Here is a 23,285-nt window from a genome sequence, read left to right on the forward strand (position 1 = left end):
ATACAAAACTCTGGCTTACTTTCTGGTTGCTTTATTAAATATCTGTGCGTGTGTGTTCCATCCATCCGTTTACAGTACCGCTTATTCCCCACCTAAATTTAAAAGGGGACTTTTGTTTTGAAACAAACTAACATGTTAGCACAGAAAGCCTCTTTGCATAATTCGAATTAGGTTTCTTTATGGTTATTTAAATAAATTTTCATTTAATATGTTCCATCCATTTCCTTGTATAAATGGGCTTCTTGTTTCAAAACCCACGTGGAAGTTACCTGTCCCCCCCCCAAACACTTAAAGGATGGTTTTATTTTACTTGATACAACAAAAGTTTATTTTTTTTTGTCTTTAATGTGAGTTACACACAGGGGGGAAAAAATACAACATTACATCATAAATATGAACATTCCTCATACGTTAAACTCCTTTTTCAAACAGAAAAGACAAAATAATAAACAAATTATTTACAACACCACGGACAAAATGTACAAAACAACATGAGCCGCCTGCAAAGCTATTTGAAATATGGAAATGATCAATGTGCTACACGAGGGCAGAGGCGGGCAGAGGCGGGCAGCGCTTCAACACACTTTCCATCCCGCTACTTCCTGTGCCGTCAGTCGTCAGTCAAGTCAACTTTGACCTTCTGCGCCGCTTGCAGTTTGTCCTGCAGAGCGGCGACCTGTCGCCGCACGCTCTGGAGTTGGCTCTCTTTCACACGCAGCAGCAGCTGAAACCACACCGTGTGATGTGTTGGGGATCATTTATTCATTCCCTGCTCCCTAATGACCATTATGGGAATTTTTACAGAGTGGACCCAGACACTTCCCAAAAAGTCTACTAAAAATCCCGACGCAGTACAGCGATGCGTCGAGTAGAGGCGAAAAAAGTGGAAGTGATTTCTAACACAGCCATTAAGTCCACTCACCTCCATCTTGTAAACGTTGGCATCCTTATTGTTAGGAAGTACTTCCTGTTGGGTCAGCCGACCTGCCTCGGCCACCAGGTGAGTGCTCAGCTCCTGCAAGACAACGTCACAAAAAATTGCCGATGGAATGCCACAAGATGGCTGCGAAACACTTACAGACGGGATCATAAAGCATCCATCCCATGCAGCGAACATGTACCCAATCTTGCACCCTTGTTACATGAACGACTGCACTTAGTAGTTAAATTATTGAAGACAAATCACCTTCACATGTGGCTTCTCAATAGTATTAGTACGAGCCTAGTGACGTGACATCACACACGGGGCAAGAGATGGCGCCAAAGTAATACGTTAATTACTTTGGGGCGAGCACAAAACCAGCGAATAGACAAGATTTTCGGGACTAACACAGGATAGGTTTTGAGAAGAGGCGAGAAAGGCTTTCAGTGGGCAGGAGGAGCTTCCAGAAGACTGGAGAAACTTGCGGTTTTTCCACTATTCCCAGCAGGGCTTTCTCTCTATCCCCCACCAATATTTGGAGTTTGCTCTCCAGTGATTTTGTTGTGGAATGTTCTGGAAGCACGCCAGGAACCCGTTTTATGGTGTGTCTTCTGCGTGATCTGACCTGGTTTTGGTCCATCAAATCCTGGTTCTCCTGCCGCCGCTGACTCAGCGTTTCCCTCTGAGCGTCCAGCTCTTGAGTCATGTGATCAATTTCCACACACTTGAGCGTGAACCGATAGGACAGATCCACCAGCTCCTGCTGACAGGACGCCAGCTCCTCACTGCACGCACACACGTCGACGAGTTACATGCTAATGTGCTAACAGACAGCGGTAGGAGTGTACCTGTGTTGTTTGTAGACTTCCTCCACGAGAGCGTTTCCTGTGACGCTGAGTGTTTGATATCTCCTCTGCACTTCCTTTCCCAACTCCATGCGGTGAGCGCGCCCGATGGCCTCGATAGCTGACCGCCGATGCGCAGGAAGATGAAGTTGATCGCTCATCACTGACAAATCATATTGACTACTAGGGCAGGGCAATATGGTCTTCAAATCAAATGTCCAATTTTGACTTCTAGTTTTACTCAATCCCTTCCCCTTCGCTGATAGAATCCGAGGCGGGATGTGACGTTGGCCAACTCGGGGCGCTGAAATGTTGCGCCCCGCCTTGGTCCTATTGATTGCATTGAAGAGGACCTACTGCACATGCCAAACTTGAGTCAATGGGTAAAGATTTGCGCGCCACAAAAAAATCAGACAACAGAAACGAACGAAACAACTTTACTCATTATTAAATATATACTACTTATCAATTGTGGACCCCCACATATGGGGAATGGAAAAATGGAATGGAAATATGTTTTTTTTTAAAACATGTTTCCGTTTTTATTTATTATTTTTTTGGGTGGTTTATCCCCCCCGGCTTAATCGATATTTTTGGGGGTTAAAAAAGTTGTTGTTTTTTTTACATTGCAATTATCCACATATTTTTGCTATTTGCGGTCCAGTATGGTCCCTATCATCCGTGAATAGCTGGGGTCCACTGTACACGCTGTATATTTCAGAAATATGTTCATTTTATTCTTAATATTTGTGTTTAACTTTATGTATTCAGAAAACGTAATGTGGTGACCACCTGCATGGTGCCCGAACGCCCTCTATTGACAAGCCACAACTGATTGTCACAAGAGTCACACACGTGGCCGAGCATCTCACCGGTTGCCGTAGCAACAGCCTCCTCCTCAAGCTTCCTGTCTCTCTCAGCCAGGAGAAATTCAACTTCCTGGAGGTGTTGCCGCTGCAGCTCCTCCGCCGCCTTCATGTGACAACCCTCCATGGCGGCCAGGCTAAGCTCACACTGCGCCTGATAACACCCCCCCACGCCCCCCCCCCCCCACCCACCCACCCCCAAAAAAAGTTTAATGTAGACCAAAACAATGTCTCGTAAATTTGACAAATCTCAGGAAAGACTCTTTCAGTTTCAACCTGGCATTTCTTGTGAGTATCAAAAACATAAGGCATTCATTTATAAAAAAAAAACCCAAAACCAAACAATATGAACATTCTTGCCTTAAAACCTCATGTTCTATGAAAGGTTGTTTACATTGTTTAGCGCTCCCTACCTTAATGTTTTGCACCTCCTCGTCATGTTGCATCTGATCTGAGGTCCGTTTTTGTCTTGCAGTTGACAGCTGCTCCTCCAGATCCGTCACACGGCCCGTCAGCGCAGCCACTTGAGCCGCTTCCTGTCGTCTCGTCACCTCCTCCCCTTCTTCCGCTTCCTGTTCCGCCTGGCTGCCGGCGTCAACGTTGGCCGTTCGCTTCTCTGCCTGGGAAAGTCGCCTTCGGAGTTCCGTGTTTTCTTCCAGCAAGCCGTTGCACTTGCTGGTCATGTGAAAGCAGAACGCAGCCTCAGTGGAGAAAATGAAGGTGGCCCGCAAATGCTCGGCTGTCATCCCGACTTTGTCCCGCAAGCTGGAGGACATCACGTTGATCCAGGATGATATGATCTGGACAATCATCCCCAAAAATTCCACACCACTATCGTCCAGCGCGCTCAGATGCTTAGTATCGTCCGACATCCTGCCGCTTTCCGATGCGCTGACGCGTTGGCTATTTCCAAGAACATCCTGGATGTTCTCCTTGTGTTTCCTGTCTAAACCGGCGGAGCTCTTGTCATCTTCAGTGAGACGAGTCCCACCCAACAACAACATTTGATTTTCCGGAATCATCTGTCGAGCCACGTCATTGAGAATCTCCTCATTTTGTTCTCGTGTACGGGAAGCGTTGGCGTTGACGTCATCCAACAACGTGCTCCAAAGCTCCTCCAGCTTCAGCTGGCAGGAAGTGACTGGATGCCCGGCTTCCTCCTCGTTTCCCATCTTGGTCTTCACCACATCCAGTCTGTCGACAACCTGCAGGAACCTGTCCAGAACCTTCCACCTGAGCATGGTCCACTCCAGCATCTGCTGCGTTCTTTTGTTCGCGGGGGCAGGCCGCAAGAAGTCTTCCTCGGTTTGCGTGGCGTTTTGTCTGTGAAGCTTCCCGGCTTCCTTCAAGGCTTCGTTCTCTGCCTGGAGCTGCCTGCAGCTGAACTCTGATTGGTGGAGCTTCCTCTCAAGCTCTATTAGCTTGGCCTCGGTGGCTTGGAAGCATCGTAGCAGGGAGCCCTCGGTGTTCCCTACACTCGCTACCTCGGCATTCCCCACGCTCGCCTCGTCTTCCTCGGCATCCCACAGCCTGTTCTCCAGGGAGGCGATGAGAGTCTGTGCCTCCAGGAGCTGCTGGTCCTTCTCCAGAAGCTCCTGCTGCAGGTCCTCCATCTTTTTGGGAAGCTGTTCTGTACACCTGAGGCTGAGCTCCTCCTTAAGACGTTGGATCTCCCGGTCTGCCTCGCTCAGCTGGTTGAGCATCTCCTGGTTGCGCTGGTCGAGGGCATCCTTCTGGCCACCCAGGATTTCCACTTCCTGGGAAAGCTTCACGACCGCCGCTTGGTCGCCGCCCGCCTCGGCCAAGGCATCCAAGGTGGAGGACCGGCAATCGCCTATAGAGTCTGGACACGGTGGACTGTCCTTCCTTGGAATCTCCAGCCGATCCCCAATAAAATCCTCCAAGTCCACAGGTTCGTTTTGAGCTTCACCGATGGTCTGAAGGTCTGAGCTGTCTGATGCCGCGGGAGCCGAGCTCTCGCACCAGAGGGGAAGTAAATCCTCATCCGTGTCACACGTCCACGTTGCTGGCGTCTCCTTGTCATTGTCAAGATGCTGAAGCTGATGCTCTGGTATTCTACTTCCTGTGATTCCACACACCCGAGTTTCACCCAGGGAGTGACCACCATCTCCAGATCTTTGCAAACACTCCAACTTCGGGAAAGACGAGAGAGGAGGAAACTTGACTTGATGCCGTGGTAATGTTTAACTGATCAACGAAATGCGCATGTTTACCGTTGCAGTCGCTTGATAAGTGCACGAGCTCAGGCGAGCGTCCAGCTCCTGTCTGCCGCGCTCGGACAATTCCAACTGACGCTTCAGATCCTCAAACTTCAAACACACAAACAACTAAGTCTCAAATAGCTCGTTAGCAATACTAAACATCAGCTTCATTCTCAGTTTCACTTTGACTTCTTTGTTCTCAATGACTGAGTTAAATTACTTGGTGAATTCATTAGCTATTGCATGAGTGACTTACCCAGCTAGTAGGTTTGTGCGTGAGTGACTCTACCTTTTTAGTGAGGTACTCAGTTGGTGATTACGTTAGGTGGCATGTTACCCCATTTCCGAGTTAGTTATTGAGTTTGTTGCTGTGTTAGTCAGCGAGTGAGTTGGTGAAGGAGCTGGGGATTGAGTTCATTAGTGAATAAGTTGGTCGGTCCGTTAACTAGCATGTTAGGCATTTTGTTATTGAGTCAAACTCTTAAGTCATTGGGTGCGTTGGTGAATTAGGTAGTGAGTTGAATTAGTAGGTGAGTTAGCAGTGAATTAGTTAGCGAGTGAGTGACATAGCCAGTTAGTCAGTTAAATGGTGAGTTTCTAACTTTGTTAGTGAGTTCTAAAGTTGGTGAGTGAGCATGTTCAAGAGTTTCTGAATTAACAACTAAGTAGGTCACTTTAGTTGGTCAATTAGGTCGTGAGTGAATTAGTTAGTTCTGCGTTAGCAAGGAGCGAGTTAGCCAATTAGTGGTTTTGTGAGTTCATAAGTGGCTGAGTGAGTTAGTTGGTGGGCAAGTTATTTGACATGTTAGCCAGTTTGACTTAATTACCAAGTTTGTTACTGTGTTCGTCAGTGATTTAGTTGGTCAATGAGCTCATGATTTGAGTTCAGTAGTGTGTTAATTGGTTGGTGAATTAATTAGTCTTACTTTGTTATTGAGTGACCGAGCGAGTCAGTTCGCAAGTCGGTGAGTGAGTTACCGAGTGAGTGTGTTAATGAGTGAGTGCATGAGCCAATTCGTGAGTTTGCTACTTTGTTCGTGAATGAGTTGTTGGGTAGGTTAGCCAGTTTCTGAGTTAATCACTGAGTTGGTTACTTGGTGAGTTTGTTAGGGAAGCAGTAAATGATTGAGTTAATTAGTGGGTTAGTTAGTGAGTTAATTAGCATGTTAGTGTTACTTTGTTATTGAGTTACCAAGTTTGTAAAGGAATGAGTGAGTTACAGACCGAGTTATGTTGGTGTTAGTGAGGTAATGAATGAGGGAGCGTGAAAGTTAGCAAGTTAGTGAATTAGTTAGGGGGTGAGTGAGTGACCAGTTGGCAAGTTTGTGAGTTGTCTGGTGAGTTAGTTAGGGAAGGAGTAAGTTATCGAGTTAATTAGTGAGTTACTTGCTTGGTGATTTAACGACCATGTTGGTCAGTGTTACTTTGTTATCGAGTTACGGAGTAAGTTTGCGGGTTAGTGAGCAAGTTATGGACCGCGTTAGGTTGGTGAGTCAGTTATTGAATAGGTGACTTAATAAAGAAATGAGTGCATTACTTTGTTAATGAGTGAGTTGACCTGAGCGTCAGAGAAACATTCGCCTGCCTCGCCATTCTGATGAACCGACGGACACGCGTAAAGGTACTAACCGCCTCCTTGTAGTCGTGCACGGAGTCGGCGGCATTGTTGTCGTTATTGATGTGGAGGATCCTTGCGCTCTTCATGGAGTTCTTCCTCTCCACCTGCTTCCAGCAAGCCTCCATTTCATCTTTCAGACTGGCAGCCCCTGCCGCGTCGCCCATCACCTCACGCCCGGGAGACAAGCCCAAGATGCTCTCGTAGCGCCTCCTCCTGGCCTCCCTCCTCCTTCTCTTCTCCAGCTCGCGACACAGCGGCGGCGGCGGCGGCGGAGATCCACCGACGTCTGCAGCCGATCTGCCCGGAGGTTGAAAGTCGGCCCAGTCGAAGGTCTTGTAACGGCCTTCCCGCCTTCGCTCCAGAACGCTCCGGGGCTCGGAACGCCGATCCGGCTCCGACCGATCCGGGGTCACGTCCGGTTTGACCGAAGAGTCGAGGTTAGGGCTGACGACCGCGACTGAGCCTGATAAACTGTATGTAGTACACACATGTAACGCATATGATGTGCAGGTACGTAAGCTGATACAGTATGGAGAAAGTTTATTGAAAAGAAGAAGTCAAAACTTTGGGAACTAAGAGGTTAACAAAAGTTAGGAGAGTTAGGGTGGAGTCGACCGAGTTAACGTATGCAAGTTGATGTTCTAAATTAAACATATGCTCATGATAGGTAAATACGTGCACACATTGAAGTTTGTACAGTCGCAGGTTAACATCTGTACACTTATTGGAAAATCAGAAAAACAATTATCGTATAGAATTGTATATTCATTATTATTTAGTTAACAAACTTTATAATTCAAGAAGTTGACATACTGTATGTAAGCTTATTTTGTGCATAAGACATTTAGGGTGGCTTAAAATACAAAACGCTTTTATGGGTGGTAAATTTGGCGCCGCCTGTGATTCATCACGATGAATCAAAATACAAAAGTGTGATTCATCTGATTTTAAAAAATCATCAATTGACAGCCCCAAAGACAACATTTGTAAGTTTAACCTTTAGGACTTGATATGAGTTTGTATGTTCACAATTGAACTTTTGTATGTTGGCTGCTCAGAAGTTATGATATTTGAGTTGTATGTTCATAATTGAACGTTGGAAAGTTGGAAATAAGTTACCTGGTGACAGCAGGAGTGGTGTGGACATTTTTCACCAGAGCTTGGACCCAGTTCCTCCGTATTCCTGCTGTCATGGCCGACAGCGTGCAGGTGCCGTTTGGAGTCTGGGAGACATTGAAAGAAGCTTCAAAGTTCATGCTGGCGCAGACAAAAGGAAAAGTTGAATTGAAATGCCGACTGTGTCGTCTCACGTGGATCCGGAAGCCGTAGTTCTTCTGCACCTGCTGCTCTGACACTTTGAAGCACTCGCTCAGGTCCACTTCGCCTTCCTGCTCCAAAGCCTGGAGGAGAGGAAGAAAGGCACACCACAATTAAAGCAAGGAAAGAGAAACAAACTAAAAAGCCACATAAATACATGGAAACGAGGCGTGTTGACGAACCTCCTCGGCCATTGTGTCCTTGTAGAACTTCAGGCTGTCAGCAGACAAGACAAACCAGTACTTTCTCCACTGGAGGGAGACAAAGACAAAGTTCATGCGCACACACAGAAAGAAATCAAATCGTTATCCTATTTAATACAGTTAGAGTGTTCATTAAAGTTCATGAAATGACGTTTTTGCACGCCATACAATAGTATAAATGAGAAAAAAGTGGTGAAAATGCAATTACGGCTCGCGATTGAACTGCCGGGAAAAAATTCGGCCCAGGGCCAAACTTGGTGGCGGAGCCCTGCACGAGGGCTTGAACCAGTGAAGAGTTTTTGGACTGGACCATCATGTCATGTCGATTCATCGATTGCGTTAAATATCAAATGTGGCCCTTGGAGGCCTCCTCGGACCGCTGCATATAGTTAACGGAGGTGAGGATGATGTTCACCTGAGCGTCGTCGTCCAGCTTCGCCAGCCGTCCTTTTTTGAAGTTGAGTAAATCTGGCTGCAAAAAAAAGACACATTTTAGTCCAATACATGATGTTTACACGATTCCAAGTCAACTGGGACATTGGGGACTGTTGTGCGAGGGGGGGGGGGGGGGGGCTCAGCAGTGAGGATTAGCGCACACTGCACCGCCGGAAGCTTTTAGGAGATTGCGATCCAAAAGCCGTTTGCGGAGCGGGTCCAAAATGACCATACGCGCATGGCAACGCACACCCAAGCCTCGTTAGAAGCAGCCTCCACAGCTGGAGTGAGTCAGTGTGTGACTGAGTGAGTGAGTGAATGGGGTATTTGTGAGTTAGTATTTACTAAGTGGGTTAATTAGTGAATGAATTGCTCAGTAAGTGAATACGTTGGGTGAGGTGGATGAAAGATGAAATGAGAGGATCTTCCCGACGCACGTGCGTACCTCTCGAGCGTCACACCTGCCCCGCCTGGACGAGCGCGCCCTCTCTTCCCTTTGCATCCCGGATGCCTCGCCGCTCATCGGTCGCTTCCCTGCTGAAACGTCACAGCTGCCAAACGTAAAGAACACAAACAGACCTTGATCGCACGTTCGCTGATTGGTTACGAGTTGTGAGCGGGGAGTTGACTGCCTGGTCACCTTAATTGGTTCGCGTCCGTGTTGTCGGCGCACGTTTGGATGCTCTTTGTCTCCTGCTCAGTTGGCTCACGGTCCGGATGCAAACTTCCGCATGTCGAGTGCGCGTCGCCGACGTCGCTCACATGGGAGTCTGTGCAGAGGAACCACAGAAGAAGAAGTCAGAAGGCAGGAAGTGACAAAACGGGACAGACGGCAAGAAGTGAGAAGACGGGTCACGTGAGGGGAGGAAGCGTGACGAAAGGAAGTGAAAGGACAAGATGTGAGAGGCTAGTAAGTGAGAGGATAGGAAATGGAAAGGCAAGAAGTGATGGGAAAGGAATGAGAGCAGGAAGTGTCGACGGAGGACGTGAGAAGACAGGAAGTGAAAGGATAGGGAAGGATGGCAGGAAGTGATAGGAAAGAAACGTCAGCAGGAAACGCAAAGACGGGAATTGAGAAGAAAGAAGGTGACAGGAAGTGAGAGGACTGGAAGAGAGAGGATAGGAACCGGGGCACAAAATGTAAAGACGGCAAGCGGGTAGTGTGAAGACAGGAAGTGCGAGGAAAGCGAGTGATTGAACAGGAAGCGGCTATGATTGGCTGACGTTCGGACTGCACCTGTTGCGAGGGTGTGTTCTGGATTGGCGAGATCACATCCTGTTACAGTCCAGGCAGGGTTCCTCTCCACCTGTTGGTCTTCCTGCCAATGGCCACCGCCTGCCATCAGCGGCGCTTGAACGGTGGGGTCAGGGGCGGCCATCTTGGCGGGAGAAGGTTCCTGCGATAGAGAGAGAGAGAGAGAGAGAGGGAGAGAGAGAGAGAGAGTGCTTCGGTTGAACAACAGTGGATGGTCAGCTGACCTTTGAAGACATCACAGTTTTGACGTTCATACCTGCACGCTCGCAGCGTCCACTTTGCGTTTCTTCTTGAGGTTGTTGGCATCGTCCTGCACGAAGACAGCAAGCTGATCGCTCCACCTGGCAAGGGACAGCACACGCGAATCATCAGCAGCGAAACGATGACCCAAAGTGTGAAGACAAAGGGTTCTATTTTCATAGATGCCTCATCTCCAGTGGGCCACAAATGCTAACGTATCCTGGTTTTTGTGCAAGCGGAAGGCTCGCTGCGCAGGTTTACCAATTCGCCAGACGGGTCTGTGCCAAGCTGGCGTTCCGGGGCAATGAGGGTGTGCCCTTGGACATGTGCAAAGTTACGTCTGCTCAGACCACGTCTAACTTTGTTCTGTTTGACTGATCGACTCGGATTCTCAATAAATACCCATTATAATACTAAGGAACCACAGCGGCAGCTGAGCAACTCCTCCGCGACACAGTAAAACTGTTCCGGCATTAAAGGGATACAGATCCTCCATTCTGCTTGACCTAACAGCCGAACAGGACAAAAAAAAAAAAAAAAAAAAAAAGACCACATCTAACAAGGTAGACCGCTGGTCTAACACCATTTTGGTGAACTTGATCGGGGCACAGGCAGACATACTGCGGTGGATGTCAGATGAAATCCATTCATAAATATGTGAACATCAAAGCCGTGAATCCTTGTAAAAATCAATTCATTAAATGTATTCTTATTATTATTATAGCCAATTTTACAAGCCAATTTGACATCATCCACCTGTCGAGGTCTGCTTGCGGTTCCCCATAAACATACTTTGCACGCTTCGACCTCCCAGACTCCTGAAAATCAGTTTCCTCTTAGGAAAGAAATCCGGTCTTCTGCACTCCGCAATGTCAAAATGCCGCATTTAAAGGGAACGAGAGGAGCCGCTTTGATGGGCCATAGTGAAGTCGGCTGTGATCACTCCCACAGTGATGCAGACGGCCCTCTTGTAGATACGCTGGGCAAAGCTGGTCCACGAATCGACCAACACCGGGTCTCCTCCGCCTCTGCGCAAAGTTATGCCGCACGTCGTGCCGGATTTACACCGGTCACGAAGATGGAGCCCATAAAGGGAGAAAACAGGATGTGCGTTGACAGGCAGAAGTGAGAAAGAAAGGAAGTGAGAGGACAGGAAACAAAAGGACAACTGGTAAGAAAGGCAGGACGCGAGAAGGTACGTACCCGCCGATGGCGTCCTTGTTGTCTGCGCGGACGTAGACCTCCTTTTCCATGGTGACGATACACAACGAGTTCTTTTGGCCGGTGCGCAGCTCCGGGTCCAAGATGGCCGTGCACGTGTTCATGTCCAGCATGCCGTGAGGCAAGGTGCTCGGCTGGAAGCGAAAAAACAAAACAAATCGGCATTACCGGGGTGAATCGATGACCTTTAACCCGTGGCGCCCTCCTCTGAGAGTTTTAGTATTGGATTTTGTGCTCATTTGGTCTGTTGCAGCTTGTGGCATGAAATTTTGTCCGAAATTTGAAGTCTAAAATTGCTGAAGTGATTTATAAAAAAAAAAAAGCTGGAACATTTTTGATGCATGCTGTATTAACATAGTACATTTGAGGAGGGTACAAAGGTTAAGGCAGGGGGGAAGGGAGGAGGGGGCTGATGTGCATTAGTGATCGGACTAATCCGAAATCCTCTTGTGCGCGACATCTGGAGCGACGCGGCCGCCTCACCAGCTCGTCCAGCGCAAACGTCACCACGCCGTCCTCGTACAGCACAAAGAAACGACGCTGCCATTTCTGGGGGGAGGAAGAAAACCAAAAAGTGACCAGAGGACAGCATCATCATCATCGCGATTATGATAATATCATTGGCTTCGCCAGCAATATCATCGTCGTCAGCATCGCGGGATCAAGACCGGACGCCGCCGCCTACCCGTGATCCGTGGGCCGCTTTGTCAAAATCTGTCCCCTCGGGCGCCAAACACAGCCAGCCGGCGTACACCGCCTTGGCCTAAGGCAGCACAGCGACAGTTACAAACGCGAACATCATCGCACAAATGATCACATCTATCACGCGGAACATTTGGTTTTGAAGTCAGCTCGTCGCAAGTTGCCGCTGGGACACGCGCAGACAAACCCAAATTCACACGTGTGGACAATTTCGTCCCGAACCATCCAGAAGACAAAAAGACAGGAGAAGTTGCGGTACGAGGACCACAAGGGGTCGCCTGCGTACCACGACGCAAATCAATCACTGCCCAAGTACAGTTCAGTTGTATTTAACGTTTAAGTTCACTGCGTTTTCATTCCATCTGTATGGATTTTAACTCATTTGGAACTTTTATTGAAGTACAATTTGTGTGTTTTGCCTTCATTCCTGTAAAATTGTAAACCTTGGGGGCGGGTGTTGTTTTCCCCCTTTGTCAGTATGCTCATATAACTTGATGTCGAATTGAAAGGTTTTTCATGTCAATCTTGGACTTTATTCTTGGAAAATGACAAAAAAAACCAAATACATATCGTCATACGTTTATGATAAAAATGTCGGTCCTGTATTTTAATATCAGAGTCACTTGAGTGGTACTTGAATTCAATGTTTTGTTTTTGTGTGCTTGTTTATTTCTACTTGGTGTCCAAAAGTTTGGACTGGTTTACCGCGCTTTACTGGTGCATTTAGCGCCATTCCTATTTGAACCGAGCACCGAACGCGAAGCAAACGGTTCTGGGATCAGATATGAAAGGCGCGCAAGCACCTTTCTTGCGATTTCGGACTCGAGGGGACGTCACGTGACTCGCGTGGGACCTCAGCGACGAAAAGCAGCTCAACGGCACGAGCTCGCCGGAGCAAAGAAGAGAAACAAATCAAAAATAAAGACGCTTGTTAGCGGGTGGGAGGTTTTGAACGGGAACGTACGTGCTCCGTCGGCGGACGCGCGGGCACGTGCAGCTCGCGTGACTTGAAGCAGTTCTGACATTTGGCTCGGTTGAAGACGTTCGCCTGGAACTTCTCGCACGGGCCCGCCGACATCTTCCCGTCCTCCTCGCCGCCGTCTCGGTCTTTGTTCGCCTCGCGCGTCCTCCGCTGGTCTGTCACTCGCACGTCGGTTGACGCGCGACGTCGCGAGCACACCGTCACGCCCGTGACGTCACCGGCCCGAATAAGAACCGCAAAACCGTCATAAAATGGGGGGGGGGGCCTTGGAATGTCAAAAATATGTATTGAAATTAATTTGACAAGCTCTTCCGTTTCACCTGTCGTAAATATCGAATAAAGCTTGTCTTCAATGTAATCATTCATTTGAATTCATCAAGACATTTTCCTATTTGCATGTACTTTTTAAATGGTTTTTACAATCTTTTTTTTTTTTAGTACACCAAAAATCATATTTGGCTTGTAAACTGTCCACAAACAGCACAAATAAATATTTCTATTTTTACTCCGCATTTTGTCTTTTTATATAGCGAAGTAAAAAAAAAAAAAAAAAAAAGACATTTGCATTTCACAAGTTTTAATTACATTCATGCTAAAAGCATGGCAAAACGAGTATGAATTATATTTTATAGACAAATGATATTTGTATTTTTATTGTGAATCTCATCTACCGACATAACAAAAAGCTTCTTGAATTACTCTTGTGCAAGTGGCATTATCAGAAAACACATTGCTTACTCTCTTTCAAGATACATTGTTGTTGTTTTTTAAATTACAAAAAGTTGAACAATTTAGCGATTGTTCAAAGGACATGAGCATGTTTATTTGGAAGATCTCTACCTTTTAAATCCCCCAACAGACAAAGACTCCGAGAAATTGGAATCCTACAAACGTATTCAATTCAAATAGAGGTCGAACATGATTTGCGAATCGTTGTATTCTGTTTTTTTTTCTTTTGTATTATTTATGCTGACTTCATTGTTGAAAAAGCGATGTTGGCGGTCAATTCCACTTTTTGTCCTCACGTGCTGCAGTAAAGTGATATTTTTGTTCATCCCAAAATGGGGATTGTGCCAAATTGGGCAGGAATGATATGGCGCTGACCGAGATTGTGCGGTCTCGCCACCGTTACGCCAAGATGATAAAGTGACTGCAATAATCGGATTCTTGGATGTGCGGCAGGTTAGGGCGGTTAAGGATAGAGACGGACATGTGTTTATTGTGTGCTGGATAGATGGAAAGAATACTTTGAGGAGTTGATGAACGAGGAAAATGAGAGAGAAGGAAGAGAAGAAGAAGAAGAGGCAAGTGTGGTGGAGCAGGTAGTGGCAATGATTAGTAAAGGGGAAGTTAGAAAAGGCTTTAAAGAGGATGAAAAATGGGAAGGCAGCGGGTCCTGATGACATTCCTGTGGAGGTCCGGAAGCATCGAGGAGAGGTGGCTGTGGACTTTTTGACCAGCTTGTTCAACAGAATTCTAGCGGCGGAGAAGATGCCTGAGGAATGGAGGAAAAGTGGGCTGGTGGCCATTTTTAAAAACCGGGGCAACTATCGAGGAATAAAGTGGATGAGCCACACAATGAAGTTATGGGAAAGAGTAGTGGAGGATAGACTCAGGGACAGAAGTGAGTACGGTTTCATGCCTCGAAAGAGTACCGCCGATGTTGATGGAGAAGTGCAGAGAAGCTCAGAAGGAGCTACATTGTGTCTTTGTCGATCGAGAGAAAGCCGATGACGGAGTACTGCGCTTTCCTCTTCTCTTTCTGCCAAAGAAGCGGCTTTCCACCTCTTCCTCTGCGACTTCGACTTCGACCCGCAGTGGCTGAATTTCCACCGGCGCCCTGCAGGTCGACGGCGGTGACTTCTATTGCCATCCTCCACGCCAGACGATCTTTAGGCTTGTGAGGGAGTCTCCGCGCCACTAGATGACGCTGTTGGACTTGAAAGCAAATCTCTTATATCTGTTACGTCCATCAATCCATCCATTTTCCATTCTGCTTATTTTCTCACTAGGCCCTGAACTGGTCGCCAGACAAATTCAACCAAGCTACCTTGCGTTTTTTGGGGGGGACGTGGGAGGAAATTATTATTATTATTATTATTATTATTATATGATTATGATTTTCTTGAGAACAAAAGGCATATATATATTTTTTTTATAGAATATTTTTTTTTTTTTAGAGAATAAAGGTTTTTAACAGAATGTAAAATGAATTATTGGAATAGAAGCATAAAGTTGTACGCTTGACATTCTGAGTTTCTTAACATCACAATATTGACATTGTTCTTTTCAAGATTAGAAAACCGCATCTTGGAAAGAAAAACTTTCAATCAAGACCAACACCATATTGTGTTCTATGACAAGATAAACACCCAAAATACCAGAAGGAAGAGTAAACCGTCTTCTTTTCGCCACCCAAAAGTTTGTTTCTAGCTTTCTCTATTGTTTAGTAAATAATCAGCAATAGAACATACGTTGGTTTCAACAAAAACGCCGCTTTCTGAACAAAAAGCAGAGAAACTGAGCTTGTTGTCAAAAGCGACATCGAGCAGAACAGTGAATCGCTGACTCGTTGTATAGCCGGAGTTGAACGTCAGTGGCTTTTTAAAAAAAAATACAAAAAAAAAATACAAAATTATGTGGCGTTCGTCATTCACTGCATGAACTGCGTCATCTTTTCTCATGATCACGACACACTTTCTTCAAAAAAAAAAAAAGCTGGGACAGGGGCAACAAAAGACTGGGAACGTTGAGGAATGCTCAAAAAACACCTGGAACATTACACAGGTGAACGGGTTAAATGGTAACAGGTGAGTGTCATGTTTGAGTAGGAAACAAGCAGTATGTCTGAAAGGCTCATCAGCAAGGATGGGTGCGGTTCATGGCACGGCAAGGGTAACTTGCACATCTGTGAAGGCACCATTAATGCTGAAAGGTACATACAGGTTTTGGAGGAACATACGCTGCCATCCAAGCGACGTCTTTGTCACGGACGCCCCTGCTTATTTCAGCAAGACCACATTGTGCACGTGTTACAACAGCGTGGCTTCGTAGTAAAAGAGTGCGGGTACTGGACTGGCCTGCCTGCGGCCCAGACCCGGCTCCCGTTAAAAATGTGTGGCGCATTATGAAGCGCAAAATACGACAACAAAGACCCCGGACTGTTGAGCAACTCAAGTTGTACATTAAGCAAGAATGGGTAATAATTTCACCTACAATTAGTGTCCTCAGTTCCCAAACGTTTAGTGAGTGTTGCTAAAAGGAAAAGTGAAAACGTAAAAACTGTCTCAGCTTTTTGGGAATTTGTTGCTGGCATCAAATTCAAAAAAACAAAGTATAGCAGTTTTAACATTAAGTAGCTCGCCTTTGTAGTGTATTCAATTGAGTATAGGTTGGAATGGATTTGCATAATCATTGTATTCTGTATTACATTAAATACAAATTAGGACTTGAATTGAATTATGTTTGAAACATTGCCTGTATTATGATTATTATTGAATTAAATACAAATTTTGAAAAATCCCCCCCCCCTGCACAGTTATATAGTTTTATTAAATTAATTGAAAAGTGATTCAATGAAACACATTTAAAAAGTTAATTTCATAAACAATGTCTGTACAGTTAATGCAAGGTTTCATCAAAGCAATTGAATACACAGTTATTGAAGTCAATACACATTTGTAGGAAATTCAATCAAATCAAACATACCTGAACCGTTCATGAAAATGTTATTCAATAAAAAAAAATTCAACACACCTGGAAAAGAAATGAAATACACATTTTAAATTCATTGCATGAACAGTGACAAAAATGTTTCATTCAATAATTGAAAATACACGAAGAAAATCACATTACAGTGCATGTACGCTGTAGCTTTTATTATGTCAACAGATCATTTTTCTTTATACTCTTTCCTAGGTGGGGGGGGGGGGGGGGGGGGGTTCCATATTGTCAATGTGAACAAATTGGAGGCTAAGCCATATTAAAAAATGGGATTGTACAATGCATTCAAATGTACTCTTTGTGTTATTTATCCATCTGCATTCGAAGAATCCAAACATTTGCATTGCATCGTCTGCGCTTCGACTTGAAGCGCGCATGTTTGGACTGTCCGGGACCCCGGACCTCAGTCTGGACCGTGGCGTCCGGGCCGGCCCGCTCTTCCATTTCAAAGGAGACGTTCGGAAACCCGAGCCGCCCTCGCTGGATTCTAAATCAACAAAGTTGTGTTGATTTGAGGAGCTCGTCCCGCTCTGGAACAACAAAGCGCGCCATCCGTCTTACCTTGCTCGACATCCGTCGCCACCACGGAGTCCAAGTGTCTGACCGGCCCCGAAACTCGGATGGCAACCCATTTAATCGTTTATTCCAGATCCTTACATTTTCAGCTTCAGGTCCATGTACTAGTATGCTCTTTTTCCTCACTAGTAAGACAATTCAGCACACTAGTAGTATGACTATAAAGGTCTTTTCCACTACTGTGATATTTCTGCGTACTGTATGTACTAGTACGCTCTTTGTCCTCACTCGTCAGACAATTCAATGCACTAGTAGAATGCCTGTTTTATTAGTAAAGTGTTTTCCACTATTCATTCCACTCTCCACTTTTAGCCTGCGAGTACGAACGCGCTTTAAAGATGGCAATTTTCTTAAAACTGTAATTTAATGACATATTTTCTGCCAGTAATGTAATAGATTACAATAACATACATTTTGTAATTGAAATATGCAATCTGGTTACATGTAATTAGTTACTAGCCGATGCTGCGTGTAATGTGTGCGTAACGCCCGATAAACGGGGCTTCACTGTACGGTAGGTGGAAATGCAGATAAAATGGCGGCGACGTCGCCGCGACTGCCGCGCGACCGATGAGCAGCGGCGACTCGGGAGAACAAAATACCGGGGCGATGCCAATGGGGACTGGAAAGGGTCACCGAATTTACCGCAACTCCTCGGCGACCGGGCTCGTCTCCAGGAGACGTCTCCGCGACCAGCGGAGACTTGAGGCGCCGTCAGGTCGTCGATGAGATTGGCCCTTTCTGAAGCACATAGCGTTAAACTAAAGCTATGCTAATAACGATTAGCATTTCATCTCCGCTCAACCCGGCATGTTCACCACTGCCTTAAATGACGGCACTTCATAAGCGCTCGGAAACCGAGGACACAAATTGTTGAAGCTTTGTAGGCGGAATTCTTTCCCGTTCTTGCTTGATGCAATTCGGTTGCTCAACTGTCTGAGGTCTCCGTTGTCGTGTTTTGCGCTTCATAATACGGCACGGTGCGCGACCGGTTTGCACATTGGCCTCACGGTTCTGAGGTCCCATGTCCAAACCCTCCTCCACGCCTACCCGTTGAAAAGCACACTTGAAGACCATATATAGTATGTCGTCGGTGGTAAACGTTTGAATTCCAGTTGACAAATAAACGTGTCCAGTTGTGCCGTAGGCAGGAGGGCCCCTCGGACGGCGCCGAACCGACAGCCTCGCGGCCGCGAGGCGTAGAAAGGTTGCCACGCTTCCTGATCTTTCCCAAACGTCGGTCGGGCGCACGCTCGGCAGAGGCGACATCAAAGCGGGCTCTGACCTCGCATACCGGCCGAGGTTTCCGATTAACGAGCTCTCGCACATCAAAAGGTAGGATCGCCCGCCGTCGAAACCCGCCAACCCGACTCATCAAATTGAATTTACGGCAGACAAAAATGTCCAAAGATCAGCCGTGAACGTTTGAACGCAGACGACGTTTGAAAACACTGCAATTAGGCGGCGCGTGGGAGAGCGCCAGACTGCGGCCCCCAACACGCCCGTGAAACGAGACAACTTTTCAAGGAAGAGAAAGCAAACGCCAATGTTTTCCATAAGTTAGCAATGAACGCTATCACAAATGTCCTTTTTCAATAAAGTTTTTTTTTTTAATGAAGGGCTGATATCACTGATACGGCTATCAATCTTATTTAAAAAAACATCCATCCATCCGTCCATCCGTTTTCTGTACCGCTTTCTCCTCACGCGGGTCGCGGGCGTGCCGGCGCCCGTCCCAGCGATCGTCGGGCGGGAGGCGGGGCACACCCTGAACCGGTCGCCAGCCAATCGCGGGGCACAGAGAAAGTGTGACAGTCGAAACACTTTCCTCTTAACCGGAACAAAATGATATGTATGAAACCTCATTTTTAGCTGAACTATGGTTGAAAAGTGACGTGCGTGCATTGCACAACATATGAACAATGCAAATATGAATTTGAACTGACCCCGTAACCTATGTGACCATCCGACCTTTAAGCTTTTCATCGTAGGGTCTGACTCAACATTAAAGGCCTCCGTTTTGGGAAACGAAGTGGGCGTTTACCTTTGAAGTCGCGAAGCGCCATTTGTCGCCATCGAGCTTCGTCTTCGCACGAATCGGCTGAGGCGAAATGTGCTTTGCCGGCGGCTACGAGCCGTCCGTCAATTTCCGCATCTCCTTCGGTTTCTTTTATCTCAGCGCCCCTCTGCTCCCTCGCGCTCGCAGCTGCTCGAGCGAGACGGCGGTGCCGAAAGCGGATCGACTTCTGATAAGTCGAGATGTTTTCCAGATCAAAGGCGGCGACTCCTCGTTAGCTTTGGCGCCGCTTTCGAGACTCACACGTAGATGATAAAAGGAGATCGCCCGGCATAATGCAGACGAAACTCGTCCGAAGGTCGTCCGAGGGCTTCAAATGAGGATTTGAAGGCGAGGTTCAGGTTTCAAGTTCGGGTTTTCGGTTGCGCTCGTTTTGTCGTCCAAATGAGGCAATTTATGAGAGCGCCAAAGCTTTTTCACTGAAACGCGAGCTACTTTCGTGCAGGGTTGCGGCAAAATGGACCAATCTGTCGAGGCCTTCTCCATGCGTGAGCTCATGGACCTTCGCCTTTCACACAGAAGCCAGCAAAGCGCGATATTACCGTGTCTGCGAAAGTGCTTTCACAGTTTCTGTAAAATCCATGCATAAGTAGAACCGGGATTTATCGGCCTGCACCTTTCGCACAGAACTCGGCAAAGTGGGGAATCGCCGTGTCCTCGTGCGTACATTCGCACAGCCCATTTCACACACCTGTTCACATGCAATCTGGAACTGAACTTGATCGGTCTCGGCCTTTGACACAGAACCCAGTGAAGTAGGATATTGCTGCATCTGTGTGTACTTTCACGCAGCCCTTCTTGCTCTTCGTTACGCTGCATGTCTTCCAGTAGAGCTCAGTGCTGCCAGGCACGTTGTGGCACGACGCAGTACTACAACCCTGCATTGAATTCATTGAAAGAAGGAGAGCAAGTGCGCTTGAAATCACGTCAGTGTCGCTTTATTACAAGAATATAAAGAATAAATAGTACAAAAATTGTCCTTAATTTACAGGATAGAAATCAGCCACAATGAACCTCTCATAAATACACGGCACTTCCGGGCCAGAGCGTCCGTCGATAAAGTCCGCTCCGGTTACAAATAATACTGAGTGACGCGCAACATGTACATGATCATACCCCAGAGAAAAAAAGAAAAATGGAAGAGGGACAGGGTGGGCGGGGGTGGCTGGGTGTGGGGGGGGGGGGGGGGGGGGGGCGCTTCACCTTGTGGGTAGCAAACAAACGATTCACTATGACATATGCGAGGCACTTAAAGGAAAAAAAACAACAGCAGAATTCTGTTATCCTCTTATAAAATTTGCGTGATATCTTCAACTTCATTTTTAAAAGTACAAAATGGTGTGATGTCTTGTAACATACACATTTATTTACAATTTTAAATAAAAAATACAAAATCATGTGATAAACCTCTTTTTAATAATCATACTTTTTTTTTTAAATAAAGTCTGATATCTTGAAACATTCAACCGTTACAATTTAAAAAGAAATAGTGTTTGATCATTAAACATTTGAACTTTGTCCTTGTGAGATTTTGATGCAGGCCGGGTTTCATTTTTAGCATAAGAACGTTTATATGTGGCGGGCCAACAAGCAAACATGCAGTGGACTGCAATTGGCTCCTGGGCCAGACGTTGGACACCAGGGAGCTTATTTTGTTCATATGTCAGGTGGACTTCATCAATATTAAATTATGATTCCATGGGTTAAAACCGCTTAGTCCAGTTTCTAGAATTGTGATGCTGGATTATTTTTTTAAAATTTTTTTTTTGAGTGTCTCTCAGAGAGAAGAAAAAAAAAAAAAGAAAAAAAAATTCCAAGTCAATTATTTGAAAGCGATAAAACAAAGTTGATTCAATGATATGTATTGAAATGTGACTCTTGCATTCGGCTTACCTCTCATGCAAATACACGGACAAAAACGTCATCTAATTAAAACACTAAAAGTCTGTGTTTTGGGGAAGGTGATTTGTTTGGAGTGAAAAGTCATTATAACATTTTTTATTTTTTATTTTTTTTAAATATGAGCCTTTAACAAATGGTTGAGATGTCACTTGGTGGTTTTAAAAAAAAAACAAAAGCATAATAATGGCAAAAACAGGAATAAAAGTGGCTTTTTTTTAAACAGTTTAGGTTTTGGGGACATTGGTTTTAATGCATTTATTGATTTAGTTTTTTTTTGGGGGGGGGGGGGGGGGGCATTTTGTATTCTTTAATCGTTGCATTTTTGAAACTTGTATTGATTTCCACAATGGCAGCCCCCGTGTAGGGTGCAACAGCACACCTTCATTTGAGTTGAACATGAACAAAACGCGTTCAAAATCTGCAATTCAAAATCAATAAAGGGATTATTTGCTTTCCTCGTGCGCTCTTCTGATTGGTCGAGCTGGTAACGCAGGCGTGGTGAGAAGTCGCACTCGACCGTTTCAAGCAAATTAGTTTTGCGTCGTGTACGCGTGCGCGTGGCGAAAATGGAGCTTTTGCGCTTATGTGGCGCACGCGCATTTGCAGTCCGTGATGACGGGGTAGCGCACGGGGATCCACGCGCATTTGAGTCCCGCCTTCCGGTGCGCGCACCTCCACCTGAGCACGGTGAGGTGGGCGGACGCGGCGGGTTGGCACAGCATGCCCTCCGGGAGCGAGCAGGAGCGCTCGGCCGGGCAGCTGCCGGCGCGCACGTACCGCGGCCAGAAGCGCGCGCCCAGGTCGCTCCAGGAGTACCGGACCGGGCAGAAGGAGTACGCCCGCAGCCACTGCTGCAAGCGCCGTTTCAGCTTCTTGCTGATGGGCTTGATGTGTCTCCTCCCCTGCAGCTGGCCGTCCGAGTCCGGCGCTCGGATCTCCTTGGGCACCGCGCCGCCGGACTTCTGCAGCGGCTCGGCGTCCTCGCGCGGCTCGTCGTCGCCGCTCGGCGTCGGCGTCGGCGTCGGCGACAGAGCCAGAAAGCGGCCGTCGAAGTCCCCCAGCAGGCCGCGCAGCTCCGTCTCGTTCAGGTCCCGCTCCCGGGGGTCCAGCGCGGGGTCCGGGTCCTCCCTTAAGTCCACCAGAGGCAGGGTGTCGCTGGGGATGGGCCGCAGGAGGTAGTAGTGCTGGCAGCCGGCCCGCTGCGCCAGCAGCCCGACGGACGCCAGCAGCAGCGCGCACACGCACGCCGCCACGTTCGGATCCATGTCGTGCGGGCTGCGTAATTACGCGCGAGAGAGGAACGGGCTGCACTCCGGGGGCGAGCGGACGCCTCCTCGCCGGCTCGTCGCCGGCCCCGTTTTTATGCTGCTGGGAGGCGCGCGTGACGTCACCGTCAATGCGCGCTTGTTGTCTGCACGGGAGGAGGAGGAGGAGGAGGAGGAGGAGGAGGAGGAGGAGGAGGAGGAGGAAGAGGAGGAGCAGGAGGAGGAGGAGGAGGAGGAGGAGGAGGAGGAGGAGGAGGAGATCCCGGGCTCTCCTCCTCCTCGGGTCGCCCTTCCAGACTTCCCCCGTGCAAGTGCAGCGCATCCGTCTCGCGTTGGTCGGGGCCGCGTTGAGATGCAGAAATTCGGCGGAACGTGCTGGACTCCTCGGCCCCTTCTTGACATTCGTCGCACTTGGGAGAAACAAAGTGCGCTCCAGAGACCCGGAAAAACAAACGCGCCCTTTGAATTGAATTCAGGGGAACATGCACATCATTTGCACAAGATTGAAATGTGGTAAACGGACTCAGTTTTATTTAGATGTTTTTTTTTTTTTTTTTTTTTTTTTTTTCACAATGCAACGAATTAAACAGTTTGCGCATCGTGATGAATTCATTGCAGCTCCTTCCGGTGTGCGCGACTTGGCCACCGGGGGGCAGTGTAACACGTTCATGCAGAGAAAAACAAAGAAGAGCTTCACAACCGAGTGACTCGGTAAGCCACAATAACAGTCGGTCTTGTCAGAGGATAAAGAATATATCCCCATGAGTGTTGTGATGTTGTCTGTCTATGTGTGTTGCGTCACTGCCTGTGTTCAAAATAGCCCTTGCTTAAAAGGTTAGAACACCACAAAAACAATGTTAGTTCTGTTAGCATGCGAATGGCGCTTCCCGTGATGCGTTAGCATTAGGCTCGTG

At 47.1% G+C, this 23,285-nt stretch overlaps 2 protein-coding genes across 3 annotated transcripts; both read right to left on the minus strand.

Annotated features, from left to right (window-relative positions):
• Window positions 1-24: 24 nt before the first annotated feature.
• Window positions 25-13,041, minus strand: LOC133415327 (myosin phosphatase Rho-interacting protein-like). 2 transcript variants are annotated; one of them, XM_061701300.1, is made up of 20 exons: window positions 12,811-13,041; window positions 11,830-11,907; window positions 11,628-11,693; window positions 11,127-11,278; window positions 9,940-10,024; window positions 9,666-9,825; window positions 9,069-9,198; window positions 8,874-8,979; window positions 8,409-8,465; window positions 7,973-8,041; window positions 7,784-7,873; window positions 7,593-7,696; window positions 6,485-6,944; window positions 4,868-4,963; window positions 3,047-4,786; window positions 2,640-2,787; window positions 1,771-1,888; window positions 1,548-1,707; window positions 923-1,015; window positions 25-724 (listed from the first exon to the last, which is right to left on the minus strand). In XM_061701300.1, the coding sequence occupies exons 1-20, from the start codon at window positions 12,922-12,924 to the stop codon at window positions 611-613; spliced, it is 4,140 nt and encodes a 1,379-aa protein (XP_061557284.1). In that variant the 5' UTR covers window positions 12,925-13,041; the 3' UTR covers window positions 25-610. The 2 variants fall into 2 exon arrangements, with proteins under 2 accessions (XP_061557284.1, XP_061557283.1); XM_061701299.1 differs by having other exon boundaries at window positions 1,771-1,930.
• Window positions 13,042-21,523: 8,482 nt separating this feature from the next.
• Window positions 21,524-22,371, minus strand: nog1 (noggin 1). Its single transcript, XM_061701000.1, has one exon. It carries the CDS (start codon window positions 22,369-22,371, stop codon window positions 21,688-21,690), a length of 684 nt encoding a protein of 227 aa, XP_061556984.1. The 3' UTR covers window positions 21,524-21,687.
• Window positions 22,372-23,285: the final 914 nt, after the last annotated feature.

This window comes from Phycodurus eques, chromosome 16, assembly GCF_024500275.1.
Source record: "Phycodurus eques isolate BA_2022a chromosome 16, UOR_Pequ_1.1, whole genome shotgun sequence".
Classification (NCBI taxonomy): domain Eukaryota; kingdom Metazoa; phylum Chordata; class Actinopteri; order Syngnathiformes; family Syngnathidae; genus Phycodurus; species Phycodurus eques.